Source organism: Dermochelys coriacea, chromosome 26, assembly GCF_009764565.3.
Source record: "Dermochelys coriacea isolate rDerCor1 chromosome 26, rDerCor1.pri.v4, whole genome shotgun sequence".
NCBI lineage: Eukaryota > Metazoa > Chordata > Testudines > Dermochelyidae > Dermochelys > Dermochelys coriacea.
In genome coordinates, this window is record NC_050093.1 from 15822484 (window position 1) to 15847480 (window position 24997).

At 59.9% G+C, this 24997-nt stretch overlaps 2 protein-coding genes across 3 annotated transcripts; both read left to right on the forward strand.

Moving 5' to 3' along the window:
• Window positions 1–2987: 2987 nt before the first annotated feature.
• On the forward strand, window positions 2988–7707 carry LOC119848654 (transmembrane emp24 domain-containing protein 4). Its single transcript, XM_038384736.2, has 5 exons — window positions 2988–3671; window positions 4516–4616; window positions 4896–5021; window positions 5485–5631; window positions 6336–7707. The coding sequence occupies exons 1-5, from the start codon at window positions 3353–3355 to the stop codon at window positions 6483–6485; spliced, it is 843 nt and encodes a 280-aa protein (XP_038240664.2). The 5' UTR covers window positions 2988–3352; the 3' UTR covers window positions 6486–7707.
• A 2828-nt stretch (window positions 7708–10535) lies between these two features.
• Window positions 10536–19597, forward strand: DDX56 (DEAD-box helicase 56). Of its 2 annotated transcripts, none has more exons than XM_038384748.2 (14): window positions 10536–10700; window positions 11714–11875; window positions 12390–12550; window positions 13813–13983; window positions 14385–14475; window positions 14745–14989; window positions 15149–15268; window positions 15704–15817; window positions 16476–16570; window positions 16850–16923; window positions 17342–17431; window positions 17810–17915; window positions 18399–18499; window positions 19194–19597. In XM_038384748.2, exons 1-14 carry the CDS (start codon window positions 10647–10649, stop codon window positions 19278–19280), a joined length of 1671 nt encoding a protein of 556 aa, XP_038240676.1. In that variant the 5' UTR covers window positions 10536–10646; the 3' UTR covers window positions 19281–19597. The 2 variants fall into 2 exon arrangements, with proteins under 2 accessions (XP_038240676.1, XP_043358905.1); XM_043502970.1 differs by having other exon boundaries at window positions 10551–10700; window positions 17781–17915.
• The last annotated feature ends 5400 nt before the right edge of the window (window positions 19598–24997 follow it).

Consider the following 24997-nt stretch of genomic DNA (forward strand, 5'->3'; position numbering starts at 1 on the left):
CTGTGGCAGCCGGGGAACTACTGGGCACTTGTCTTGTGCCCATATGTCATCATCCCGAAGAAATTGGCAGTCACACCATGCTTGCAGCTTATGCCAATTTGTCTTCACAGTATTCGAATATGGCAAATTGGGGCCCCGCCAATTACTCCTTGCCCCCTGGGGCCCTATCTTTACATACCCCGTACCCAGCCGGGGCAGATAATGTAACATGTGCGCGAGTGGTTAATTGCACACGCGCAAAGGTACCCATGGGCTGCCAAACCGTAAGTGCCCCCCTTTTGAATTGTACTAATGCGGTTAATGTTTCTTTTAATTATGGACATATTATTTTGCCGTCTGGTTGGTTTTTTACCTGCGGCGAACGAACCTTTAGTTATATTCCTGCCAATCTAAGTCATAATACCTTGTGCTGTCTTAGCCGAATGACCCTTTTGTTGCCCGGAAAGAATCAGCAGCGAAATCGGCGAAGCACGGCCCTGCAGAGTACGTGTTCCGCCGATGTTACCTTATATAGTCACTCAGAATATTTGGCTTTGCTGAATGCTGTTGCAGGCATTCCTGGCTTTGCAACTTATTACACGGTGCAAACTTTGAATGCATTAGCTTGTTTTGCTGTTAAAGCGCTTAATGCTATATTACAGGCAATTGCTCTTTTAAGTATGGAACAACAGGAATTAAGAGATGCCATTTTAGATAATCGAGCTGCGATTGATTTTCTATTGCTTAAGCATCCCTGGTGTTGCTATTATGGAAAATGCCTTTAATTTAGAGAAATTAGTGTGTTGGAGTATTAAACAGTTTAATCTAATTTTTGAAATATTAACTGAGTTATTAATCAATGTAAATAGCATTTGCCATGCAGTTTTATATAATAGTGCTGCGAGTGAATTTTTGTTATTAGCACATGGACACGGATGTGAAGATTTTGAGGGTATGTGTTGTGTTAATTTGTCAGATCATTCTCACTCTGTTCATGAGTTACTTGCAAAATTAGAACAAAATATGAATAACATCATTATAGCACACTCTTTTATTAATTGGTATCCGTATTGGTATAATTTGTTTATGTGGTCCATATATAGTTCAATGTATGCGTTGGGGAATGTCACGGATGATTCAAGCTGCTTTTAAACAAAAAGGGGGAGATGTGGGAAATGCTGAGTATCAGATGTTTTAGAAATGTGTGCCAAGTAATGGAAAATAACAGTATAAGAGGCGGGGCTGCGGGTGGCAAGTTGAAGGACAAGGCCAGATGATTTTGGCTGGACTGAGGACTAAACTTTGGCTGAATTAAGGACTAATGAGATAAGCAGCACCTGAGAGTCTTTACCACCACAAGATAATGGAACCCAAAGATAAGAATGATGAGAACATTGGGTGATAAACAACAGAAAAGGAATAAACAAGTGCTGTATATATATTGCTGTGGGAAGGGAAATAAAGTGCTTTTTACCAGCAACTATGTCAATTGTCCTGTAAGCCAGCTTGCTAGCAGCAACAACAGGGGGTGCTGTGTGAAGCGCTTTGTTCATTCCTTTGTCTCTTGGGTCATCTTGAGAGATATCCAAGAAGCTTGCATGGAGATCCTCCATGACCCTCTCTGCTAGGGAAGGCAGTCTTGTTTCTTCCCCCGCCATAGGAGGCTTTCCCATGCTACTCTGCACCACGCTGGCCGGGTGCCACAGCAGCAAACAGGCAAGCGGCATAAGCTGGGTCCTCTGGCTTGGTTACCCACACCAGAATCACCACGGCCTGTGAAACCAGTGCCAATATATACTGCACTTTCCTTATGGCCGTACCCAGGTAGGGACGCCCAATGTTTACAGCTTCCATGCCACAGAAAACTCCCACCGCCCCATCTAGCCATTCTCACCATGGTACAAGCTGCCCAGAGGACAATTAAGAAGGACCAATACTAGAGAGAGTTATTGCTGCAGGAAAGACAATAGGATCAACAGGACACACACCAGGACAAACTGGGTTTGCTCAGGCAACAAAGCCAAATATTGCACTCAAACGAATGTTCAGTTCAGGATGGCCACTAAGGCGCCGTTAGGGTTTGGTTCTGAGCTGGCCAGGGCAGGTGTTTTGGGTTAAGACAGAAGACATACTGCTTATCCTGTCTCAGCATCACCCAGAACGGGCCCCTAGAAGATGCAGCAATCCTTTTCATCCTGCCTGCTGGGCCCTGATTGACTTATGACAGAGGAAGAAATATTCTGTAAGATTTTATGCGCTATTTGTGTGACTGTGCCTGTCATCTTGGCCTTGTCGTCCACTGGGGGGGGGAGGGGAAGAATTAATTTGCTCCCTAGTACATTGGAGAGCCGGTGTTTGAGACATGTAGTCACATCTGTGTCCACGTATCTAAAACCTTAACAACAGCACCTTGTGGCCATCCTGAATTGAACATTCGTTTGAGTGCTGTAAGGTCAGGCACTGGACACCCCACTGCCTCCTGTGAACTACATCTTCCAGCTCACTTACGGATCCTAGTGGACTCCTAGCCATGCAGTACCCATGCTGGATTGAACCCATTCTTCGCAGAACCCCCCTAACCTCCATGTGACAATTTCCTGCCTGTACAGTTCCAACCCTGCGCCTCCCATAAGCTAGTCCTCTTCTTGTTCCTTCCAGGCTGCTGCCTGTGTAATTCCACCCGTCTGCATTTAGGCCGTTCAGGATTTATAGCAGAGCCTCTCCTGGGCCACGTGTACTTCACCAGTCTGCACCAGCCCCCGTTGATTTTAACTGGGAGACACCCTCCCCCGGTCCTGGCCAACGTCCCTCGCCAGGAAGATCAAGATCAGAGTTTCTCAGCCAAGCAGCTTTGCCTGAGTCAATAAAACCTTGGGAAGAGCTTCCAAAATGGAGCCCCACCCGCCTTCTCGTTTGGCTCCAAGTGCCCAGGAATATTCTACCGTGGGCCAGTTGGTTGGACTCTGGCAGGATCTGAAAACAGCAGGAAAATCAGTGAGCAACAAGCACCTCTCCAGAATAGAAACACCTGAACTCTGACCCCAACCTCCCCTGATAGCAGGCTACAGAGCAACAGCAGAGATGGTATGGGATCTAGCCCTGCAAACAGGAGCCAGGCGTCCTGGCCGAGAGCACCAGTCTCGAACCCGCAACTCCCCCGTTGTGAGCAGAGAGGGCTATAGCCGCTAAACCAACCCGCCAAGCAGCGAGGCTGCTGGACGCATGCTCACTACACTCAGGCGCTAACAGTTGATGCGCATGCGCGACCCCCTTCCTCAACAGGTTTAGGGGTGGGGCTGAAGGACGCTCCGCATCCCCGCGCGCACCCGTACCTGTGGCGTGTGGGTGTGTGACTGGTGGTTGTAGGCTGCGCATGCTCAGAGCCCTTCTCCCAGGCATGGCGCTTGCGCGGTTCTCCTCCAGGGCCTGGCGTCTAAGCGGTTGCGCATGCGCGTCGCCCTCGCTCTCCAGGGAGCCGTGGCAGCGCATGCGCGCTAGGTCGGGAGAGGGAGCGGGGCTCGCCGTGGTCGGCGGCGGTGGGGAGCGGGTACCCGGGATGCTGCGGACAGTGGCGGCCTTGGTGCTGCTGGCGCAGCTGGCGGGCCGGGGGGCGCATGCGCTCTACTTCCACATTGGGGAGACCGAGAAGCGCTGCTTCATCGAGGAGATCCCGGACGAGACCATGGTGATCGGTGAGGGGGGGCGAGACCGGCCGGCGGGGGGGGCGGGGGAGGCAGGGCGATGGGTGGGGGGGGGGGGCGAGACCGGCCGGCGGGGGGGGCGGGGGAGGCAGGGCGATGGGTGGGGGGGGCGAGACCGGCCGGCGGGGGGGCGGGGGAGGCAGGGCGATGGGTGGGGGGGGGCGAGACCGGCCGGCGGGGGGGGCGGGGGAGGCAGGGCGATGGGTGGGGGGGGGGCGAGACCGGCCGGCGGGGGGGCGGGGGAGGCAGGGCGATGGGTGGGGGGGGGGGCGAGACCGGCCGGCGGGGGGGCGGGGGAGGCAGGGCGATGGGTGGGGGGGGGCGAGACCGGCCGGCGGGGGGGCGGGGGAGGCAGGGCGATGGGTGGGGGGGGGGCGAGACCGGCCGGCGGGGGGGCGGGGGAGGCAGGGCGATGGGTGGGTGGGGGGGGGCGAGACCGGCCGGTGGGGGGGGCGGGGGAGACAGGGCGGTGGGTGGGGGGGGAGGCAGGGCGATGGGTGGGTGGGGGGGGCGAGACCAGCCGGCGGGGGAGGCAGGGCGATGGGTGGGGGGGGCAGGGGAGGCAGGGCGATGGGTGGGCGGGTGGGTGGGGGGGGCGAGACCAGCCGGTGGGGGGGCGAGACCAGCCGGCGCGGGCGGAGGCAGGGGGGTTGACACGAGGCGGGGGGCTGGGTTTGATGTGGGGCTGGTTGGCGTGATGGACAGCAGGGGGTGACAGGTCACTGGGGGTGGAGTAGCACAGGGCAGTGGAGGATAACGGAGTTGGGGGTGGGGTCAGGGCTAGCTGGGGGTATGACGGCAGCCCCCTGCCATGATCCCCGTCTCTGGCATGCAGGGAATTACCGCACACAACTGTGGGACAAGCAGTCGGAGTCGTTCCTGCCCTCCACGCCGGGACTTGGCATGCATGTAGAAGTGAAGGATCCTGATGGAAAGGTAACGCTGCTGGTGGGCGCAGGGCTGGGGGTGGCTTCGCCCCTTGCCCGGACTCTCCCTGCTGCTTTGGGCAGAGCCCAGTTATCCTGCACAGGGGCATCGTGTGCCCTCTCCCTTCCTGGTGCCTCCCTTTGGTAAGGCCTTTGGGGCCAGAGCTCAGGGGCTGCCGGCTTTGCTGGCCCAGGGCTTCCCTTGCCCTAGGAAAGTGACATCAGCAGCACTTTGGGGTGGGATGGGGGTCTTGCTTGGCACTCACAGCTCTGTTGCTGGTGGTTCCAGGTGGTTCTGTCCCGGCAGTATGGCTCAGAGGGCCGCTTCACCTTCACCTCGCACACCCCAGGCGAGCACCAGATCTGCCTGCACTCCAACTCCACGCGCATGGCGCTCTTTGCAGGTGGCAAGCTGGTAAGAGAATCCCCCAGTTCACTCCAGCAGCTTCACCCGGGCTCTGCCTCTGAACCCAGTGGGGTGGGGAGCTTAGGGTGCAGGTTGTCTGTTTCTTCCGGGAAAGCAGTTCGAACACTGCCTGTTGGCCGAGGGGAAGGGCTGTCTGCCTAACGTGCCTGACTGGGATCCCTGGGCTCCAATCCTGGCTCTTCCGCTCTCTCCCAGGATGATCACCATGGGCCATTGCCTGCCCTTTTTGTGCCTCAGTTTCTCCAGCTGTAGCACAGGGGTAATGCCTACTGCTTGTGGGAAGGGGAAGTGGGTCTCTCTGATATGTGTAAAGTGCTATCAGATGCTGGAAGGAGGGGGCCAGGGGGTTTGTGGAAGCTGAAGGACAGATTCTCTGGGGCCTTAACCTGTAACCGTGTGTGCTGTGTTGCTGGGAGCCCCGTGCCTCTGACCCCATGTGTGTCATGTGCAGCGCGTGCACCTGGACATCCAGGTTGGAGAGCACACCAACAACTACCCCGAGATTGCAGCCAAGGACAAGCTGACAGAACTGCAGCTTCGAGCCCGGCAGCTGCTGGACCAAGTGGAGCAGATCCAGAAGGAGCAGAACTACCAAAGGGTAAGGAGCCCTGGGGTATGTGGATGTGGAGCTCTTGAGGGTTACTGAGGTGACTTGTCCATTCTCCCCTCTATCCTCTCCAAAGAGTTCAGGGCTGTAAGACCTGCTTGCTGAGTGCTGGTTGGCGTTCTTGGAATCTGCATAGGGCTGGGACAGGGAACCGTGGCAGGAAAGCCATCCCAGTGGCCATGGCAGAGAGGGCTCATCAGGGGACGTACAGGCTGAAAACATACACTTGGCCTCGTTCTGCCAAAGGGGCAATACAAGATGTGCTTCGGGTTGTGGCTGCGTGAGGTGGGATTTGTGAGGAGTGAGGGTGGCATGAGGCAGCTGGGCACAGGATGTCCATGGCCACCCCCTCTACTTCACCTGATCCTGGTCTGTGTCACACCTGGGACCACTGGGGACTGAGTGGGTTGGCGCCTGCCTAATCTGGAAGCTGTTGGCAGGGGATGTAAGTGTGCATGTGGGAGACCTGCCCGGGTTGGAAGCCATTGGTGGGGGGCAGTAAGTGTGGGTGTGTGCCTGCTTGTGCATGTGAAGAGGGCCCCATACGCTAGCTGCACAGTAGCAGGGGTCGTCACCCCTTTAGGGCAAGATGGAGAGGGGCCTGCCAACAGGGGATGGCATTGTGCCTGGGGGCCAGGGATTGAGGAGGATTCCCCGCCCTCTCTGACTCCTCTTCCCATGTGATCCCTGCACAGTACCGGGAGGAGCGGTTCCGCATGACCAGTGAGAGCACCAACCAGCGGGTGCTGTGGTGGTCCATCACCCAGACCATCATCCTCATCCTCACCGGCATCTGGCAGATGAGACACCTCAAGAGCTTCTTCGAGGCCAAGAAACTGGTTTAATCCCCTGCCTTTCCAATCGCGACTGCAGCGCCCTCCACTTTCCCCCACACTGGCATGCCCCTCACTGCCCCTCCCCCTCTGGGCATAGGTAGGCACTGAATTGCACTGGAACTGGGAAGCCCGGGTACCTGCTGGTTGTCACACCACTGTGCTCCCAAACCCCTGGGGGGCCATGTATAGCCAGCCTGGCCACCAGGCATCTTGCTGTGTTGCCAGCAGACGGGCAGGAGGAGGCCAGATCCTGACTGTCTTGCTGACTCCAGCAGGTGCCTCTGGTGCTTCGCCAGCTGGGGCTAGCAGCTCCTCCTGCGGGCGTGGCACTGATCTGCCCTGCTACTGACAGGGCATCAGGGGCGTGCCAGCCTGGGCAGAGGCCGCTCTGTCCTTGCACACGAGTGCCATTGGTGCTGCTCTCCTTCCAGTTGCTGGGGCCCTGCTGCCCTGTCCTTTACCCACCTGGCACCTGTTTCACTCTGGTTCATCCCGCCTGTGGTCAATAGTTGAGGCATTGGGGAGTGGGGTGCGTTTGGTCGGCGGCTCTGCACCCGGCTTGTGTGTTTCAGCCCTTGGGTGCGAGGAGAGGTGAGGGGCAGCCGCTATTTTATACCAGAATCTATTTTGATAACTGCAGCCCAGGACAGTGGCCCGGCCTCTTCTTTCCCCTGCTGCCCTGCCCCTTACCTGCAGGGGAGTCCAGACCCCACCTACTCTCTCCCCTTCATCTGCTCCAGTCCCCCATAGGAGACTAGAGATGCTCTGACTATGGCCAGGAGCGCTCAGGAAGGGAGAGCTGAATTTAGCCCTCTAGGGCCGGCCACATGTCAGGCTGTATTGGCCTGTCTTGCCCCCAGCACATGACCTGTTCAGTTCTGTCTGAGATCCCAGGCTCCACGCACCCTCCCTCAGCTGGATCTATTCGGGGGGTGAAGTACATTGTGGTGGGTGCTTTGCCAGCTTTGTTGCGTGGCAGGGGGAAGCGGCTGGTGCCAGTGGACACCCCCCCCTTTTGGTATTTATGGTGGTGAAGGCAGATGGGTGTGGGGCTGCCCTGGTATAGTTAAGATGCAGTAAATCTGAAATGCAGTTTGTTGTTTTCTCCTTCCCTCATGGTACTACCAAATTGGGTTGGTTCTGTCTGGGCCCAGCCCCCGTGCTGCAGGGAGAATTCATAACAGATGTTCTTTGTTACAATTTTGGAGTGAAATAAAACCTCTTCTGGTAACTCATGTGCTGGGGGATGGTTATTGGACTGGGGCCGGTTTCTGAGGTCTCTGTCTGGCTGCTTCTACTGGTGGGGAAATGAGGGAGATCCTAGAAAAATAACCCTAGTAAATTCTTTGGGGAGGCCCATGTGTACAGTGCCTAGCACTGAGCCCCACCCCAACATGCTGTGAAGAAAATGGATCTAGGGTTTGTAAAGATGGTCTTGTTTTCAAAGACGTGAGATTCAGGTGACAGTGAACAAAAATACAGGGAGCAAATGGTTACACACGCAACACAATCATAACCTGCTTTCTAGAGCCTCCCACCAGCTTAACTTCCTCTCTAGAGAAGTTTCTCTCACCCAAAGTCCTCTGCAGCATTTCAGCCAAGGTTGGCTGAGCCAGTTTTCATGAATGTAATTGCGCTGTCTGTTTACTTCCAAGGTGGGGAATGTTCTTTGCCTTCTAGAAATCCCCACCCCCCCAAGTTAGTTGTCTTTGCTTATGGACAGGATAATCCCCCCCCTTGCCACCGGGCTTGTGTGCTCCATTCCTGTTGACGTCACATCTCTTTGTTAACATTTGAGTGTGTTTAGCTGGGCAGCCAGTGCGTTAGCTTCCAATGCTTTAATTACATCCCAGTCGTGCTTTTCATCTCTGCCAGTGACTCGTACTTTGCTGCAGACTCTGAGAACATATTTTCAGTCTACGTACAAAACTCCTTATGGGCTATCCGGGTGTATATTTCACACCGATGCTAAGGAGCAGTGTGACCCTGGCTTTCATATGAAACTGCACCTGACATCTGGTGATGAACCAGCATGTACAGACCAGTCAGGATATACCTGTAAGCCCCTTGTCAGTGCCATTACGAAGGTCTTGGTTCACAACGGGAGCTGTTCTGAGCTCAACAGCTGGCCCACAAAGCATTTGGGAAGAGAGGGGAGATGCCTGTGCTCACCTACAGACATGACCCCTGAATGTAGATTCACACTCGGGGTCACCGTGGCTGCGAGTGTATCACTCACAACTGATGCACAGTAAGAACTGCAAAGGGGGTACGTGGTGAGGTACATGCTAGAGTACCTCCTCCCCTCGAGGAGGATCACTGGTGTTTCCTGTGGGGTTCTGCAGGGATCAGTTCTTGGCCCTGGGCAGTTTTATATTTTTATCAATGACCTGGAAAAGAGAATAAAATCACTGATGAAGTTTGCAGGTGCCCCAAAGGGTGGGGGCGTAGTAAAGTAATGAAGAGCACAGGTCACTGGTACAGAGCCAACTGGATCGCTTGGTAAGCTGGGGGCAAGCAATACACATTTTAATATGAGTGAATATAAAGTCCTACATCTAGCAACAAAGAACGCAGGTCATACTTACGTGACGGGGATTCCATGCTGGGAAGCAGTGACTGAAAAGGACTTGGGGGGCATGGTGGAAAATCACCTGAACATGAGCTCCCAGTGACACAAAAGAGCTAATGTGATCCTGGGATGCAGAAACATTATCTGGAGCACAGAGGTTATTTTATCTGTGTATCTGGCACTGGTGCGAGCACTGCTGGAATCCAGCGCCCAGTTCTGGTGCCCACGGTTCAAGAAGGATGGTGATTAATTGGAGTGGGGTCAGAGAAGAGCCAAGACAATGATTAAAGGATTAGAAAACCTGCTTTATAATGATAGACTCAAGGAGCTCAATCTATTTAGCTCAACAAAGAGAAGGCTAAGGGGTGATTGGATTATAGTCTATAAGCACCTACATGGGGAACAAATTCAATGAGGCTTGTCAATCTAGCGGGGAAAGATGTAACAGCGCAAGGGTTGGAAGTTGAAGCTAGACAAATTCAGACTGGAAATAAGATGTACATTTTTAACAAAGAGGATAATTAACCACTAGAACAATTTCCTAAGGGTCATGGTGCATTTTCCATCACCGGCAACATTTAAATCCATACTGGATGTGTTTCTACAAGATCTGCTCTACTTCAAACAGGAATTAATTCAGGGAAGTTTTAGGGCCTGGGTTATGCAGGGGTCAGCCTAGCTGCTCACATTGGTTCCTTCTGGCCTTGAAATCTACAAAGCAGTGGGGGGCCCTGATCTCTAATGGCATTTGGGTACTGCCACAATACAAGTAAACTAGTTGTAAAATGGCCTGGATCCACATGGAGTCAGCCCCTGGTGCCTAAGAACCTCGAGTCTGGCCCCAGTTTAACCAAAATGCTCAAAGTTGGTTCTTTTTCTTTGCCCTCATATCTCTGAGCTGTTAGGTAAGGTGTTTCCCAGTGGCTGACTCCACGAGCAGGTGCTTTACTAAACATCAGGTATCCCCAGACTGCTGAGAGGTGACAACACTGGAGTCAGGAGTGGCTGTGCTGGAAGCAGCCTGGAGGGTGGGGGCAGCTGGGTGTTGGAACCAGCCCCCGGGGGAACGGCTGGGCGGGAGCTGGGTGTCAGAACCGGCCACCATCCTGTGGTTTCTCCCTGGGCGGCCCCTGGCCTGTAGCAATGCCTTTGATGCCCCCCCAGCCAGCTGTGTTTGGGGGTGGAACCCAGCCCCCCTGGATCTCAAAACCTGAGCCAAAGGGTCATTAATGGCCCTTTTGCCTCCTGAGCCCTGCTCTGGGGACTGAGGCCAAGAAGGGCCAAGCCCCACTATCCCAGCGCTGGGAGAGGAGGAGGGTCTGGGAGCCAGGACTCCTGGGTTCTCTCCCAGGGCCAGGGGTCAGAGCAGGGGGCTCCCCCGCCCTGGCCCACGCGCTCTCGGCAGGGCTCCGCTCCTGCCCCCGCCCCTCCTCAGGCTCCGCCCCCCGGGCTGCAGGACTCGCTTCCTGCCTAGGGGGCAGCAGAGGGGAAAGGAGGGCGCTCTAGACTCGTGGCTGCGCCTTTATGCTGCTTCCGCCCGGCGAGCGGCGCATGCGCCCTGAGGGGGGGGGACGCGCGGCCGCCCGCGCCGGCTGGAGATGGAGCCCGGGTCGAGCTTCGCGCACATGGGGCTGGACGGGCGGCTGCTGCAGGTACCGGCCCCGCTCCGGGCGGGAACCCAGGAGTCCCGGCTCCCGCCCCGCCCCCGCTCTAACCACTAGATCCCCCCAGGATCCCACCCCGCCGCCCCTGGCTGGGGAGAGAACCCAGGAGTCCCGGCTCCCGCCCCGCCCCCGCTCTAACCACTAGATCCCCCCCAGGATCCCACCCCTGGCTGGGGAGAGAACCCAGGAGTCCCGGCTCCCGCCCCGCCCCCGCTCTAACCACTAGATCCCACCCCTGGCTGGGGAGAGAACCCAGGAGTCCCGGCTCCCGCCCCCCCATCCCTAGCCCCTCCCAGGGCCAGGAGAGGAGCATGGGGTCCTGCCAGCGCCGCCCCCAGGGCAGGGTGGGAGGCACGAAGCCGGGAGTCCCTTCTCCCTGCGGAGGCTGTGCTGTCCCCGGGCTGGGGGCCGCAGGAGACCCCCGTGCCCGTGGGGGGGTGTCTCTGCGAGGGGCCAGGCGCGTCCCACCAATCGCATTGCCCCTTGCTGCCCGGTGTCTGGGTCCCCTGGCAATGCCCAGCTGCTGCCCGGGGGGGGTGTGTGTGTCGGGGGGGTGATGGTGCGGACATCCCCAGCCCTGCTCCCCTTGGCATCCCCCCAGATGTGCTGTGGGGAGCATGGCCTAGTGGTTAGAGCACTGGCCTGGCTGTCAGGACACCGGGGTTGGGGTTCTGGCCCTGGCCCTGCCACCCAGGCATGCGGGACTGGGGATGTGTGGCACGGGGTGATGGGGCCGGGGTGAAATTCATCTCCTTGGCAGAGCTCCGTGTGATCTCAGCTGCCAGCCCCTGGCCTTGGCAGGGACCCCAAGGCTTGGGCATAGAGTCTGTTTACTCATGTGCCCTCCCACCCCCTAGCGGGGAGACCCCAGGGCACCGAGTGCTCTAGTCTCAGCCGACCAAGGGGCTGGAAGGGCCCTGCAGCGCCACCCCTCCTTGTGCCCCAGATGTTTTGGCTGCTCTCTGGGATCCCTACCAGGCTCTCTCCATCCCTCCTCACAGGCCATCGCTGAGCTGGGCTGGGCCAAGCCCACGCTGATCCAGGAGAAGGCCATTCCGCTGGCCCTGGAGGGCAAAGACCTGCTAGCCCGGGCTAGGACGGGCTCTGGGAAGACGGCCGCCTATGCCATCCCCCTCATCCAGCACTTGCTCCAAGTGAAGATGGTACGTCTGCCCCAGGGGGTAGGGCTCCCTTCTCGGGACTGGCTCCGAGCCAGGGGCCAGCCAGCCCCACACTGCACTGGGTCCTGATCCTGTAGGGAACCCCACTGACTAGGGCCATGGGACCCTGAGTCCCTGGGGGAGCAGCTGAGGCCCTTCTGCCTCTCAGCCCGCATGGGCCCCCTTTGCTGCTCATGCCAAGGTGCCCCGGGTGGAGGGATGGGGACTGTCTCTGCTGGGGAGAGCCGGGAGGCCACAGTGCATCAGATCAGAACCTGGATCTTCAGCAGCCTTGGGGCCCTCTTGAGCCCCAGTGCAGTTGTGTAACAGGAGACAGTAGTTCCTAGGAGGGCTGCCCTGGACTGGCTCAAGACAGTGTCCATCTCTGGGGCACAGGCATTGTATCTTCTCCAGCACGATACCGTGGGACATCCTGCTGAGCACATGGCAGGCTGTGGGCACTGGAGTATGGCGGCAGGTGCCCAGCTGGCTTCTGACCCTGCCCCTTATCCTCCAGTCTCCCTTGGTGACAGAGCAGGCCGTGCATGCACTGGTCCTGGTGCCCACCAAGGAGCTGGGCCAGCAGGTGCTGCAGATGATCCGGCAGCTGACGGCGTACTGCTCCCGTGATGTCCGTGTCGCCGACATCTCCGGGCAGGTGGACATGTCTGCCCAGAGGTGAGAGCCCCGGGGAGAAGGGGCAGGCTGGGGCGGATGGGAGGGGGAAGGGAGTGGGGTTGGGGGGCCTAGTACCCACTCGTAGTCAGTGGTCCAAGTTGCCTGCTCCCTGGGAACAGCCTGTGCCCTGAGTGCCAGTCATTTGTGGGACCCGATGCACCCCAGGTCCACCATGGAGCCAAAGGGCTGGCTGACTTGGAGCATATCTGGGGATACATGATGGGGAGCTATTGGCCCCTCCCAACCCCAGGGGCCCTGCTGCCCTGGAGAGACTAGAAGGCCCATGTGAGCCAGTGGCAATGCGTCAGGCAGGGCTCCCGCTGTGGGCAGCTGCTCTCTGGCTGCCAGGCGGCCAGACTTGAAGCTCTCCATGTGGATTGGCCCTTTCCTGCCCTGATGTGGGTGCTGCCCTTCCCTTCCTCCTGGGCAGGATCCCTGGGAGCTCTGTAGGCTCACGGACTCCCCATGAAGGGGTTTCGGGGACACCGCCCTGGTTGGGGATAGGGGCTCTGCGGTGCGGTGACTAGCTAAGCCCGGCTGTGATCAGAGCCAGGTTGGCTACCGGGACCAGCATGGACCTGGCTGGGCCAGCCCAGGCTATCGACCAGCTCCACTTGGGGTGGGACCCAGGGCTGGGGGCACAGCCTCTCTGCTCAGTGAGGATCACTGGCTAGCAGCTCCTTAGAGCTGAGCCCCTGGGGAAGTTACCCCGTTCTCACCCCCCCGTCCCCGGCTGGTAGAGGCTGCCAGTGCCTGGGGCCTCTTCTGCTCTGGCCCTTTCTGCTCTCTGACCAGCTGTGGGGAACAGCCAGGCCCTGAGAGCTGTGTCATCCTTGGGGAAAGGAGCGGGGCCAATCGGGGTGCCTGTGAACCCAGGCAGATGCTGTCCCAGTTGTACTGGAATCCTGGGCTACAAGGTTTTCTTTGCAAACGTAAGACTTAGAGCCCAGGGGTGTGTGTGTGTGTGCGGAGGCCTGGCCTGGGGGCCTGTGTGCCAGGCTGGCTCTTGGCTGCACTCTGGGGAATGCTGTTGTACTAGAACCCTGCAGGCAGGCAGCAAGATCTAGTGGTTGGGTAGGGGACAAGGAGCAGGACTCCTGGGTTTTTTTTCCTGGCTGTCTCTGACTTGCTGTGCAACCATGGGTAGTTCCGTTCTCTCCCGCCCCCGTAGGAGGTGCTGGCAATCACTGTGTAGCTGGCCTGGTGGTGACCCCCAGCCCCGCATGGCCCAGCCCCTCACGCTCGCTCTGTGTCCCTGGTAGGCCCATCCTGATGGAGAAGCCGGACGTGGTGGTGGGGACGCCGTCGCGGGTCCTGGCTCATCTTCAGGGCCACAGCCTGAGCCTGCGCCACTCCCTGGAGGTGCTGGTCCTGGATGAGGCTGACCTACTCTTCTCCTTTGGCTTTGAGGAGGATCTGAAGAACCTGTTGTGGTGAGTTGCCAAGGCTGGCCAACCTGAGCCAGGGGGCCCGGGGAGTGGATATGCTCTGGCGGATTGGGGGTCCCTGGGGAACGGATGTGATCTGGAGGATGGGGGGGGTCCCAGTGAGTGGGATTGATTGGGGGATTGTGGGGAGGGAAATTTGCTTTGCTGCCTGTTGCCTGAGGGTCTGTACTGCCTATAAGGCCAAGCCAAGGCTCCCCTGGCCTGGCTATTGCTCAAGGCCATGAGACAGCGACTGCTGTTGTAGGGCGGGGCAGGGTCAGACCCCTCCTGTGTGGGCTGTGAACAGATGCCTCGGCAGCAGGGTGGCCAGCCCCTCCTGGAGCCCCTGGGGGGTGTCGCTCTGGGGCTGGGAGGAGGCTCTGAGCAGGTCTCTGGTTCCTTGGCAGCCACTTCCCCAAGATCTACCAGAGCTTCCTGATGTCGGCCACCTTCAGCGAGGAGGTGCAGGCACTGAAGGAGCTGGTGCTACACAACCCGGTAAGGGGGGACCCGGGGGCGGCTAGGCTGGCCTGGCGCCAGGCAGGTTCAGCATCTTCCCCCGTGGCCACGGGCAGCTCTGCTCTGCGGTCTGGCTACTGCACAAGGGGTTAAATCTCTTGGGGGGGGGGGCTCCTCACTCAACCATCCTGGCCTGTTATCCTGGGGGTCTGTGGGATTGGAGGGGGGGTAAGATCCCCCAGCCCCACTGCCGCGTGAGGGCTGGGCCCCCTCCCCAAGGGGAGCGCTAAACCCTGCCTCGCCCGCAGGTGACCCTGAAGCTGCGGGAGTCCCAGCTGCCGGAGGCAGCCCAGCTGTGCCAGTACCAGATCCGCTGTGCGACTGAGGAGGACAAGTTCCTGCTGCTCTACGCACTGCTCAAGCTGGGGCTGGTGCGGGGCAAGGCCATCCTCTTCGTCAGCACTGTGGAGCGCGGCTACCGCCTCAAGCTCTTCCTGGAGCAGTTCAGCATCCCGGCCTGCGTGCTCAACGCAGAGCTGCCCGTGCAGTCCCGGTGAGGGGCCGGGGGAGGAGTTCTGTGGGGAGGGGAGGCCCATGCAACCCTGGGGGATTGGGAATGAGCCGTGGGGAGGGGCAGGGGCAGCCCATTGTGGCAGGATAGATCGGGGGTTGGTCCCTGCAGCTCTCACTGGCACCTCTGCTTGGACTCCAGGTGCCACATCATCAGCCAGTTCAACCGGGGCTTCTACGACTACATCGTCGCCACCGATGAGCAGGTGCTGGCAGAGCCCGCAGCGTGGGCCAAGAGGAAGAAGGGTGCCAAGTCAGAGAAGTAAGGACCCGTCAGGACCCCTGAGCTGGCCAGCACTGGCAACAGAGACCAGACACTTGGTCCGTGTCCACGGTAGCCAGGCCCGGCAGCAACAGCCTCTGTCACCAGCAGGGGGCATCTGACTGCCGTGCTGCCCCTGCCTTATTCCGAGCACTGCCCCCCAGCTCTGCCAGGGCCCCTCACTCCCAGCCCCCTGCCATCCAGCCCCACCTCCACCTCTGCCGGTGCCCCTTGCTCCTGACCCGCAGCTCCCTGCCATCCCAGCCCACCCCCAGCTCTGCCGGGGCCCCTCTCTCCCTGCCATCCCAGCCCTGCCCTGGAGGAAGAGCTCTAGGGAGCTGTCCTGCACTGGCAGTGCGGGCTGTTCTCCTGGGTCTCTGGTTGGGCTGGCGTGTTTGGCTATGCCCTGAGGTGCCCCTTCCTCTTCCCTTGCAGGGGCAAAGACCCAGAGTACGGCGTGGCACGGGGCATCGACTTCCAGAATGTCGCCACGGTCATCAACTTCGACCCGCCCGCCTCGGTTGAGTCCTACATCCACCGGGCCGGCAGGTAGGGTCTTGTGCATTGGGGAGGGGTGGGAGGTTCTGCTCTGGTCCGTATGGGCTGGTAGCGCCCAGCTGGTTGGCTGTGGAGCCCCAGGGTGTCCCCAAGGGGCACTCTCCCACAGCTGGGCCTCCAGCCAGAGGCACCAGGCTGGGCTTCTCTGGCTCTCCCTGTGGTGCCCGCATGTGTAGGGCACCTGGGTGGCACTGAGCTCGCTGGGGCCACACTAGCCGCAATCCCCAAGTCAGGGCGTTCTGTCTCTAGGTTCTTGGGTCAGGTGGGGCTGGGGGGGACAGCAGGGAGGCCCAGGGGTCTGGGAGCCGGCGCTGAGACCTCTTGAAATCCCTAGGGCTGTCTCCTGGGACCCAGGCCCTGCCCCATCCCATCGGCGAGGCCAGGACACCTGGCTAACTGGGCCCAGTCCGGGACGGGTCCAGCCTAGCCAGTGCTATGGAGAGGGCACAGCCCTGGCCTCGGTACCTCCCACGTGGGTCCCTGCCCCTGGGGCTGATTGCCTACCCATGGGGCTGGGGGGCAGGGCAGTAGGGCCCCTCTGCGCAGTGGGGCAGGCGGGAGCTGTTGGGTCCTAGGCCTGGCAGGAGAACCCCACTGCTGATCCCTCCTGCCCGGCTGCCCCCAATGTTCTCCTCTCTGCCCCCTGCAGGACAGCCCGCGCTGACAACCCTGGCACAGCCCTGACTTTCGTGACACACCCAGAGTGCCCCCTGCTGGCAGAAATCGAGGAGGCTCTTGCAGGAGGTCAGTGAGTTCTGGGGCTGAGGTCTGATGAGGGGTGGGGAGATCTGAGCATGCAGCTCAACTGGCTGCCCAGCTGGGAAAGGGTTTGAGCTGCCATTCTTGTGGAGGGGCATGGCTATCAGGTGAGGGCTGGGTGGGGGGGCATGTCCCTGTATCTACCACACAAGTTGTGTCCTGCCCCAGCCCCTCCCCCGCTCCCCAGGGTGTCGGGCTGTGGGTCCCCTCCTGGGTCATGGTGCCAGGGTCCCTGGCCCTGACAGGTTCCTTCTGTCCCCACAGAGAGCACCGAGCCCGTGCTGCGCCCCTACCAATTCCGGATGGAGGAAGTCGAGGGGCTTCGCTACAGATGCCGGGTCAGTGGATGGGGGCGGTTGGGCAGGAGATGGGCACGGGCAGAGATACCAGCTCAAAACAGGGTCCAGCCTGCCAAGTAGCCGGGGACTGGGCGGGAAACACCCCTTCCCTCCCACAGCCTTCCCCCGCACCTGGGGGACCTTCCCCATGTTGGCACCGGGGAAGGGACAGTGGGGCCCAAGGCAGCTTGGCCAGAGCAGGGGGGCTTGGAGCAGGTGCTGGGGTGGGGGGAGTTGCCAGGGCCCATGGGGTTGGTGCAGCTACACCCCAACTCCAGCCTTGAAGTCCCACCAGAGGGCGGGAGCCATGGGGAGAAGGGTGGGTGAGAGATGTGCTGGGGGCAGGTGTTGGGGTCTGGGGGAGCTGGGTTCTGGCCTTGTCTGTGCAGGGGGCTCTGACCTCCCCCTCCCACCCCAGGACGCCATGCGCTCTGTCACCAAGCATGCCATCAAGGAGGCGCGGCTACGGGAGATCAAGGAGGAGCTACTCAACTCGGAAAAGCTGAAGGTTGGGGGGGGGGGGGCTGGGAATGAAGCAGTGTGCAGCCCCTCCCTCTGCAGGGAGTGAACCCACTGCCCTGAGGGGTCGGCTCCCCAGTGCGCACAGACGGGCTGGCTGCAGTGGGGTGTGCCTAGGCATGGCCTTGTCTCTGGCCTGCAGGGTGGGCATTTGGCCCCATATGGAGTGGGGTGGGATAAGCTGCAGGGGATGGGAGGGCAGGGAACCCCTGGGGCAGGGTGAGCTGCAGGGGAGGGGCCACGGAACCCCTGGGGGACACTGACTCCCGTGACAGGCGCTGGGCGGGGTGCACTGAACCCTGGGGCAGGCAGTTCAGAGGGGCCCTGTGTCTCTGCAGCTGGGTCTAGACTCATTGTGTCCCCTCAGACATACTTTGAGGACAATCCACACGACCTGCGGCTGCTGCGCCACGACCGGCCCCTGCACCCGGCCATCATCAAACCGCACCTGCGCAACGTTCCCGAGTACCTGGGTCAGTGCCGCCCGCTGCGGGGTTGCCAAGGCCTGGGGCTGACAGGTTCCCAGCCGGGGGAAGCGGGGAGCAGGGACAGGGGCACTTCTGGGGTCCCTTGTTGCCTCTCTAGCGCCTTTCACCCAGCATGATCCCAAAGGTCTTCCAGACCCTTTATAGGGACCCCTTGCCCTGGTTGTACAGCGACCCCTTACCCAGCACTGAGACCCAGCTCCCCTGGGGTGGGGCATGGGAGCTGGTTATACAGGGACCCGTCATCAAGATGCAGCCCATCTGGGGTGGGGCGCAGGGGCTGTTAGCTGCAGGGCACGGTCTCCTGCCAGTTGGGGGAGGATTCGAGGCGGCCTGGCCCTGCAGGAGGGATATCCAGGCTGTAGGGTTCCCCCAGCTCTGTCCTGGCCTCACTGGATGGGGCAGGGAGTCCCAGGTACAGGGCCTGGCCCGCCCCAGCTGCAGTTCCTGACCTGTCTTCTCCGCTGGCAGTGCCCCCCACCCTGCGCGCCATCGCCCAGCCCCTGCTCCACAAGCACAAGCGACGGAAACACTTGGCCCCCAGCAGCAGCCGCCCGAGGAGGGGCTTTCAGGTGGGTGTCTGGGCTGGGCTCCTCCCCAAGCCCAAGAGCATTGGGGGTGGCCGTGTCAGGAGAGTTTGAGGGCGTGCAAGGGGAACTCTGAGCCCTGCCCTGGGCCTGGAGGGAGGGATTGGCCACAACAGTGCCAGTCTGAGGTGGGATGGAGCTTTGCAGTGCCCCTTCCCGCTGCATGGGCGCTGGGGGCACCCTGCCTGCTGCCCTCAGCAGGCACTGCCATTTATGCTGGGGGTGATGGCTGGAGGGGGGGTACCCACAGTGCCTCCAGTCCCCAATATGAAGTTGAGGCCAAGGCAGAGGCCCATGGGCCCAGGAGGGGGAGGGGCTGTGATGGTGCCCACCCAGCCCCAGAGGGCCTCATCCTAGGGGCTCAGTAGCTGGCATCGCCTTGTGCTGGGCATGTGGGGGGGGGGGTCAGACCCACATTGTAGGGGGTGGAGGAGTATTTGGGAGGGGAGGGTCCCAAGGCAGCAGGAAATTCTGGGAGCCAGTGGGTCCCAACAGCCCAAGTTCTTGATCCAGGGAGGTAGAGCCGCTTCCAGCCAGCAGGGGTCACCGGGGAGCCAGCCCCACTGCATTGTGTGGAAATGGGGCCCCAATGCAGGGGAGGCAGCCAGTGGTGGGAGGGAGGTGGAGCCCCCCCCCGACTCCCAGCTGCTGTCCCTAACCCCCACTGCTTCTCTCCTAGGCCCGGGGGGGGCACAACCCTCTGCGGAGCTTCCGGTACATGGGGAGGAGACCCCAGCACCTAGCCAGCAAAGGGGAGACATCCTGAGCCGTGGGTTCCCGTCAGTGACAGCACCTGGCTGGACTCAGAACAGACAACGTCCTGTGTGGCTGGGGCTGATGCCCCCGCCAGGCTGAGAGGAGACAAGCGCTGCCCCCTGCACCCTCATGCCCCTGCCTGGCTCCGCTCTCAGAACAGGGATCTTATGGGGCACCTGTGGCTGGGCGTGGGCATCTTCTGCTGCTGGCATCAGCCACATCCCAGTGCCAGCCCCCGGGAGCCTGAGTCTGGCTGTGGGGAGAGGGGACTGGGGCTGAAGGGTTGCGGATGGCAGCTGACCCCAATAAAGCTCAATGCTGGCTTCACACGGCTGGGTCTCTCTCCTGGGGCTGGGCCACCCATTGCTCCCATGGAGGCACCAGCCAGGGCACAGCTGGGGGTTGCTCTGAGCAGCATGGAGGAGGGGGAACTGCTCCGTCTCCTCACCCCCGGCCTGCTCTGTCTGGGATGGCGGGGGCTGGATGTTTCTTTTGCGGGGGTCTCACCAGGCCTGGTGCAGTGCTGGCCCCTCTGCCTAGCTGTGAGTGCCCATGCTCATCCCATGGCTGCTATGCTGCCATAGAGGGTGGAACCATGTCTGGAAGGCCCAGCCTGGATGGTCTTTTCCACGGCCAGCAGAACCCCTGCTCCGCCTAGTACTGGGAGGTGCCTAGCTCGGGAGCGAGGGAGGGTCTTTGGGCAGCTGCCCTTGCTCTTGGCACTCCCTCTGCCAGAGCCACAGGGGGGTGGTGCCAGCCATCTGCAGGGTGAGGGGCGAGGGCTCCCCTAGCGTTCTAGGGGTTAATGAGGAGCCGGCACCTCTCCTTGGGCACTGGGGAGCTGGAAGTTAATGCACTGTCCTGCTGGTGCCCCCTGACCCCTTGGTGCTGTCTCAAGGCCTGGCCTTACAACTACAGGGAGGAGGGGGCTCTGGTCAGGGCTGGCCTTGTTTCCCCCGGGCAGGGCTGCTCCCACCTGTGCCAGCTCTGTGCCTCAGGCCCCCCTCTCCCTCAGATACCCAGGCACAGGGTAGGGTGAGAGCCAACACCCCACAGGCTGCAAGATCAGGCCTCTTCATTTCCATGTCTCATTCTGTCCAGTCACTCGCTAATTGTAACGCTGGCTCCTTGGCATGCTGGCTCGCCTGGCTCCGCTTAGCCCCCGCGGCTCTGGCCTTGGCTCTGTTAGTAAGCGAGTGCGGCATTGCCCCCAGGGGCCATCTGGCCAGAGTTACCCAGCCTGTGGGGACTGCAGCTGGCGCAGGCTAATACAGAGGGACCCAGCTTTCTGACCATGGTTACTCAGCCTCAGCTAGTGTTGGCTCCAGCAAGCCCTGCTGCAGGGGCCAGGCTGCACTGGGCGGAGGGTCCCATTCTCCCGGACTTGGGGACAAGAGGTTCCACTTTCAACCATCACCTTCGATGGCTCCTGGTTACTGTGTGAGGCTCTCTGGCCAGCTCACTTGGACTCACACTTGGGGGACATGCCTGGAGCCTGGCTCGGTTCAAACCCCGGGTGCATGCTGCTTCCTCCAGGGACCCGGCTGTGGCAGCATCCATGGGGCTGGACTAGCATCCAGCAGCATATGTCACTGGGGGCTTTGGCAAACCCACTTTGCGCAGTGGCCTCGGGTTTCGTACCCTGGTGTCGGGGGGAGGGGTGGGGGTGCCAGAGGAGGCAGCCGTGAGCCATAGAGGAGGAGTCCACATTTAGTTATGGCCAAAGATTGTGTTTCTCTGTGGCCCCAGAGAATGCCTACCACCACCACCTTTTAAAGCAAGTTGTCTTCACCTTTCAAAGTCAAAAATGCATCAGGTGCTTGTATCTCCCCTGGGCTGGTCGGTGCCATCACCCCCAACACAGCCATCAGGTAGCGAGAAAACTGGCCCCTCTGTTCAGTGCCCAGGGTGTGGGCCATCTGATTACACGGAGTCCTTCTCCTTCCCTGCTTGCCCCAAAACAAGAGCTGGGATTGAAGGAATGAGCCAGGCTCTCCTCACCTGTACGACAGGCCAGCGGACTGGGGCTGGGCTGGATTTCTTGGGGCAATCAGGGTACTGACCCTTTCAGCCCTTCATTTCTCTGGCTCGTGCAGGGAGCTGTTCCGACCGTGTTGAAAGTGTGTGTCCCCTGGGACAGGTGGGTACCTCTAGCGGTTACGGAGATTGGGGGGCGTCAGGAGGATGTTCCATCTGTCCTGCCTGGCCTTTCTCTGTCCCCACCAGCCATGCTGCTCTCAGGGAAATTATTGCTGCCTGCCCCCACCCATGCTGATAGGGCCCCAGTCCTTGCATCAATCCAGGCCCACAGGGTCCATGGGCTAATGCCCCAGGGCCACTTTGGCAAGGGAGCCTGGTTATTTCACACTCCTGGTTTAGAGGGAGAGGCTGGGGGCACCCATCTGGCTCCCTCAGTCGGAACTGGGATCCCAGCAGGCCCATGTCCTGAGCAGGCCTGGGCACATTCATTGCTGGGTGGGGCTGGGGGTTGAGGTTAAGGCACTGTCCTGCTGGAGTTTCTGTGGCAGGGTGACTCACTGGGGTGGCCAGTACAACTGCAGCCCAGAAAGCCAGAGATCTGCTACCTGGAACTGAGCCCTGCCCTGCATTGGGGTGTCCATGGGGGCAGGACCCCGCTCACCACCTGTGAGCCTCCTCCTGACAAGGGAAAGTTCGTGCTCAGGGGTGTGCTGGCTTCGTGGTCTGGCTCAGCCCCACACGCCCAGGGCTCTGGCTGGAGCCGATCTGCTGCATGCGCTGGGCAGGCCTCAACCGATCTATGGGGGTTTCTGCGTCCATATTGCAGCTTGGGGTGACTGGTAGATCCCAGACAGCAACAGGTCTTGTGGGGGGGGGGGGCAAGTGTGCTGGGGGCACGAAGGTGGGGTTGGAGTCGCCTGGGGGACGGAAGGGGGTCCTGTTACCTGGGGAACAGGAGAATGGGGTCAGGGTCTGGGGGACAGGAGGGCAAGTTCCCGTTACCTGGGGGATGGGAGGGTGGGGTCAGGGTTGCCCAGGGCCCTTGCCTGTATATTCACAGGCTTCCTGACAGAGTAAGCAGGTGTCCTTGGCACGTCGACCAGGCTCCCCGTATCTGCTGCTGCATCAGCCTTATTGGGGGCTGGGACTGTGCTCCAAGGCCGTAGGCGTTGGTTAGCTGGGTGATAACAGGATGGGGCAGAGGGCACCCGCAGTCCCTGACACGCAGCGCCAGATTAATGCATAAACTAACTAAACTACAGCTTGGGACCTCTAACAAAGAAAAATCTGACTCTATTTCCAATTTCATCAAAATTGGTTGATAACTAAAGGACATATGGGGAAGAGAAGATTCTCTCAACGCATTTTTGTGCAAATATGACAAATGTACACAGCTGGCTACACAAATACCCTTACCCTACTCTCACCCTTCACTAATTGTTTATTACTGAGAGGAGGGAGGCCAGGGCCGAGAAAAAAGCCATAATTGCTCTTGTAAAATTAGTATTTCTACGAGTAAGTCTGCTGTCAGTCTCCGAAGGCAGCGTTTTGTGGGCCGGCTGCTATGGGTAAAATTCTGACCACGCTTTCAGAACTTATTTAAATAAATAAATGACCCCCCTACCAATAAAATCGGGGAAAATGTGCGGTTGGAGATGGCAGTGTGTGAAGCAATCCTGCCATGCTCCTACTTGGCTGGTAATAGCTGGAAGGCCACCATCTTTTGCTTATGGTCCAGCACACTCAGTTGTATAGTGCCTTCGCTCCTGTTTTTCTTCATTTTCTTAAATATTAGTGTATTCTTCCCTCTTCTGATCTGTACATAGGGACCATTGTGTATTGTGACAGCGTTCCTCCTCTGCCTTGGTGGATCCTGCACTTTCTGGCGGATTTGCTCGCCTCAGAGGTTCACGGCCGCCCTCAGGTTGGCTCCTTTTGCTAGTGGCACAAACCTGCTGTTCACTCGGCTAACCTCATCGCTGGCCAGCATGGGGAAAGGACGGAGAACAATCCCTGCAGTCTCTGTTGGCCCACTTAATGGGTCGGGGGACAGGCCAGAGACCTTCCCCTCTGGTGGGACCTACAGTCCAGATCAACTCCCAATTATATCAAATAGGGAGTTAGGGGGATGGGGCGAACCCGGGCCCGCCCTCTACTCCGGGTTCCAGCCCAGGGCCCTGTGGATTGCAGCTGTCTACAGTGGCTCCTGTAACAGCTGTGCGACGGCTACTTCCCCATGGCCGCTTCCCAACACCTTCTTTATTCTCACCACAGGATCTTCCTCCTGATATCTGATGATGCTTGTACTTCTCAGTCCTCCAGAAGTACGCCTCCGAGGAGCAGTGGGTGCTGTCCGGGGTTCTCTGCTGGGCGTCCCCGTCCGGTTCCCTTCGTTTGACCCTGTGACCGCACTCCTGTCCCTGTTGTTCATTAGTTGTCCCCCGTAATTATTTAGCTTTCCAGGTCCTGTGGACCCCCCACATCCTGGATCCCAATAAGATCACTCTCAAGTAGCCCTCTGGCCTGGAGGGAGAAGGAGGGAGAGAGCTGCTGCTCCTAGGCCCTGGGCTCTCCCTGCTGCTCCAGCTGGGCCAGACACCACCCCCCTTCTCTGCTACCTGATTGCTGGCCAGCTGCTGGACCCCCCCCCCCCCCAGGGCTGCTGCTGCTCCAACTGCAGCCCCTTGGGTGGGGGGGCTGCTGGCCCGCTCCCCAGAGGGGGGGAATGAGGGACCCCACCCCAGCCGTCACTCCTGCTGCTGTGGACACCACCACCTGTGAGGGGTCCTCTCTGCCTGCCTGGCCGCTGGGCTGCTGCTGCCATTGCTGCCTGGGAGCTGCTGGACCCCGACGGAGGAGGGGACGGGGCCGTCTGCGGCTGGGGGAGCACACGGGGACTCTGCCGACCGCTGTGGAGGGGGCCTTCAGGCTGAGCAACTTGCCAACTGTGCTCTTGTGGTGGGGGTTTTGACTGTGTTTGTGGGGACACCAGGGGTGTGACGTGGAGCCTGCCCCCCAGTCCATCTGCGTGTCCCCCGCTCGCAACCCCCACCACCATCATCGCTGCCCCCTCCACCACCCCCAGTGGACGCTTCCCATCTGCCTCAGGCTCCTGCCCCTGGGACTCTGCTGCTTGCTGGGCCAGCTGCGCCCTTTCCCCACCTTTTGGGCCTGACACAGCAGCCAGCCCGCACTGACTCTTTGCCAGCGCACGTGGGCGCACGTACCCGCCCTGGACTGGACCCCTTTCGCAAGTCCCTAGTTTTGTCTCTTGCTACCTGCCCCATTTGCCCCTTGCAGCCTTTTTGCCCTCCCCTTTACCCCAGCACCTCGCTGGCTTCAGTTTGTTTGCCTGCCCCGCCCTTTTACCCCTGCCGCTTTTGTTTGTTTGCCCCGCCCCAGTCTCTGGAGCTAGCTCCTTGGTTCCCTGTCCTGCCTCCGGCCTGATTCTCCCCCCTCCCCATGGGGTATCCCCCCCTCCCTGATTGGCCCCTTACTCAGTGCCCCCATGCCCCCGCCCAAGCGCTTGTGCTCTTCCCCCGTTTGAGTTTGCCCCCATTTCACTGCACCCCCCTAACGTTCTTGTGACCTCCCTCCCCTAGTGCAGCTAGAGGAGCCGGATTCCTATCCTGAGTCAGTGACTGTCCCCTCCGAGCCCTTGATACCCCCTGTCCAGCCCCCTGCTTTTGGCGCCCTCCTCCCCTGCCTGCAGCCTAGCGGGGAGGAGTGGTCGACCTGCCTCCCCTC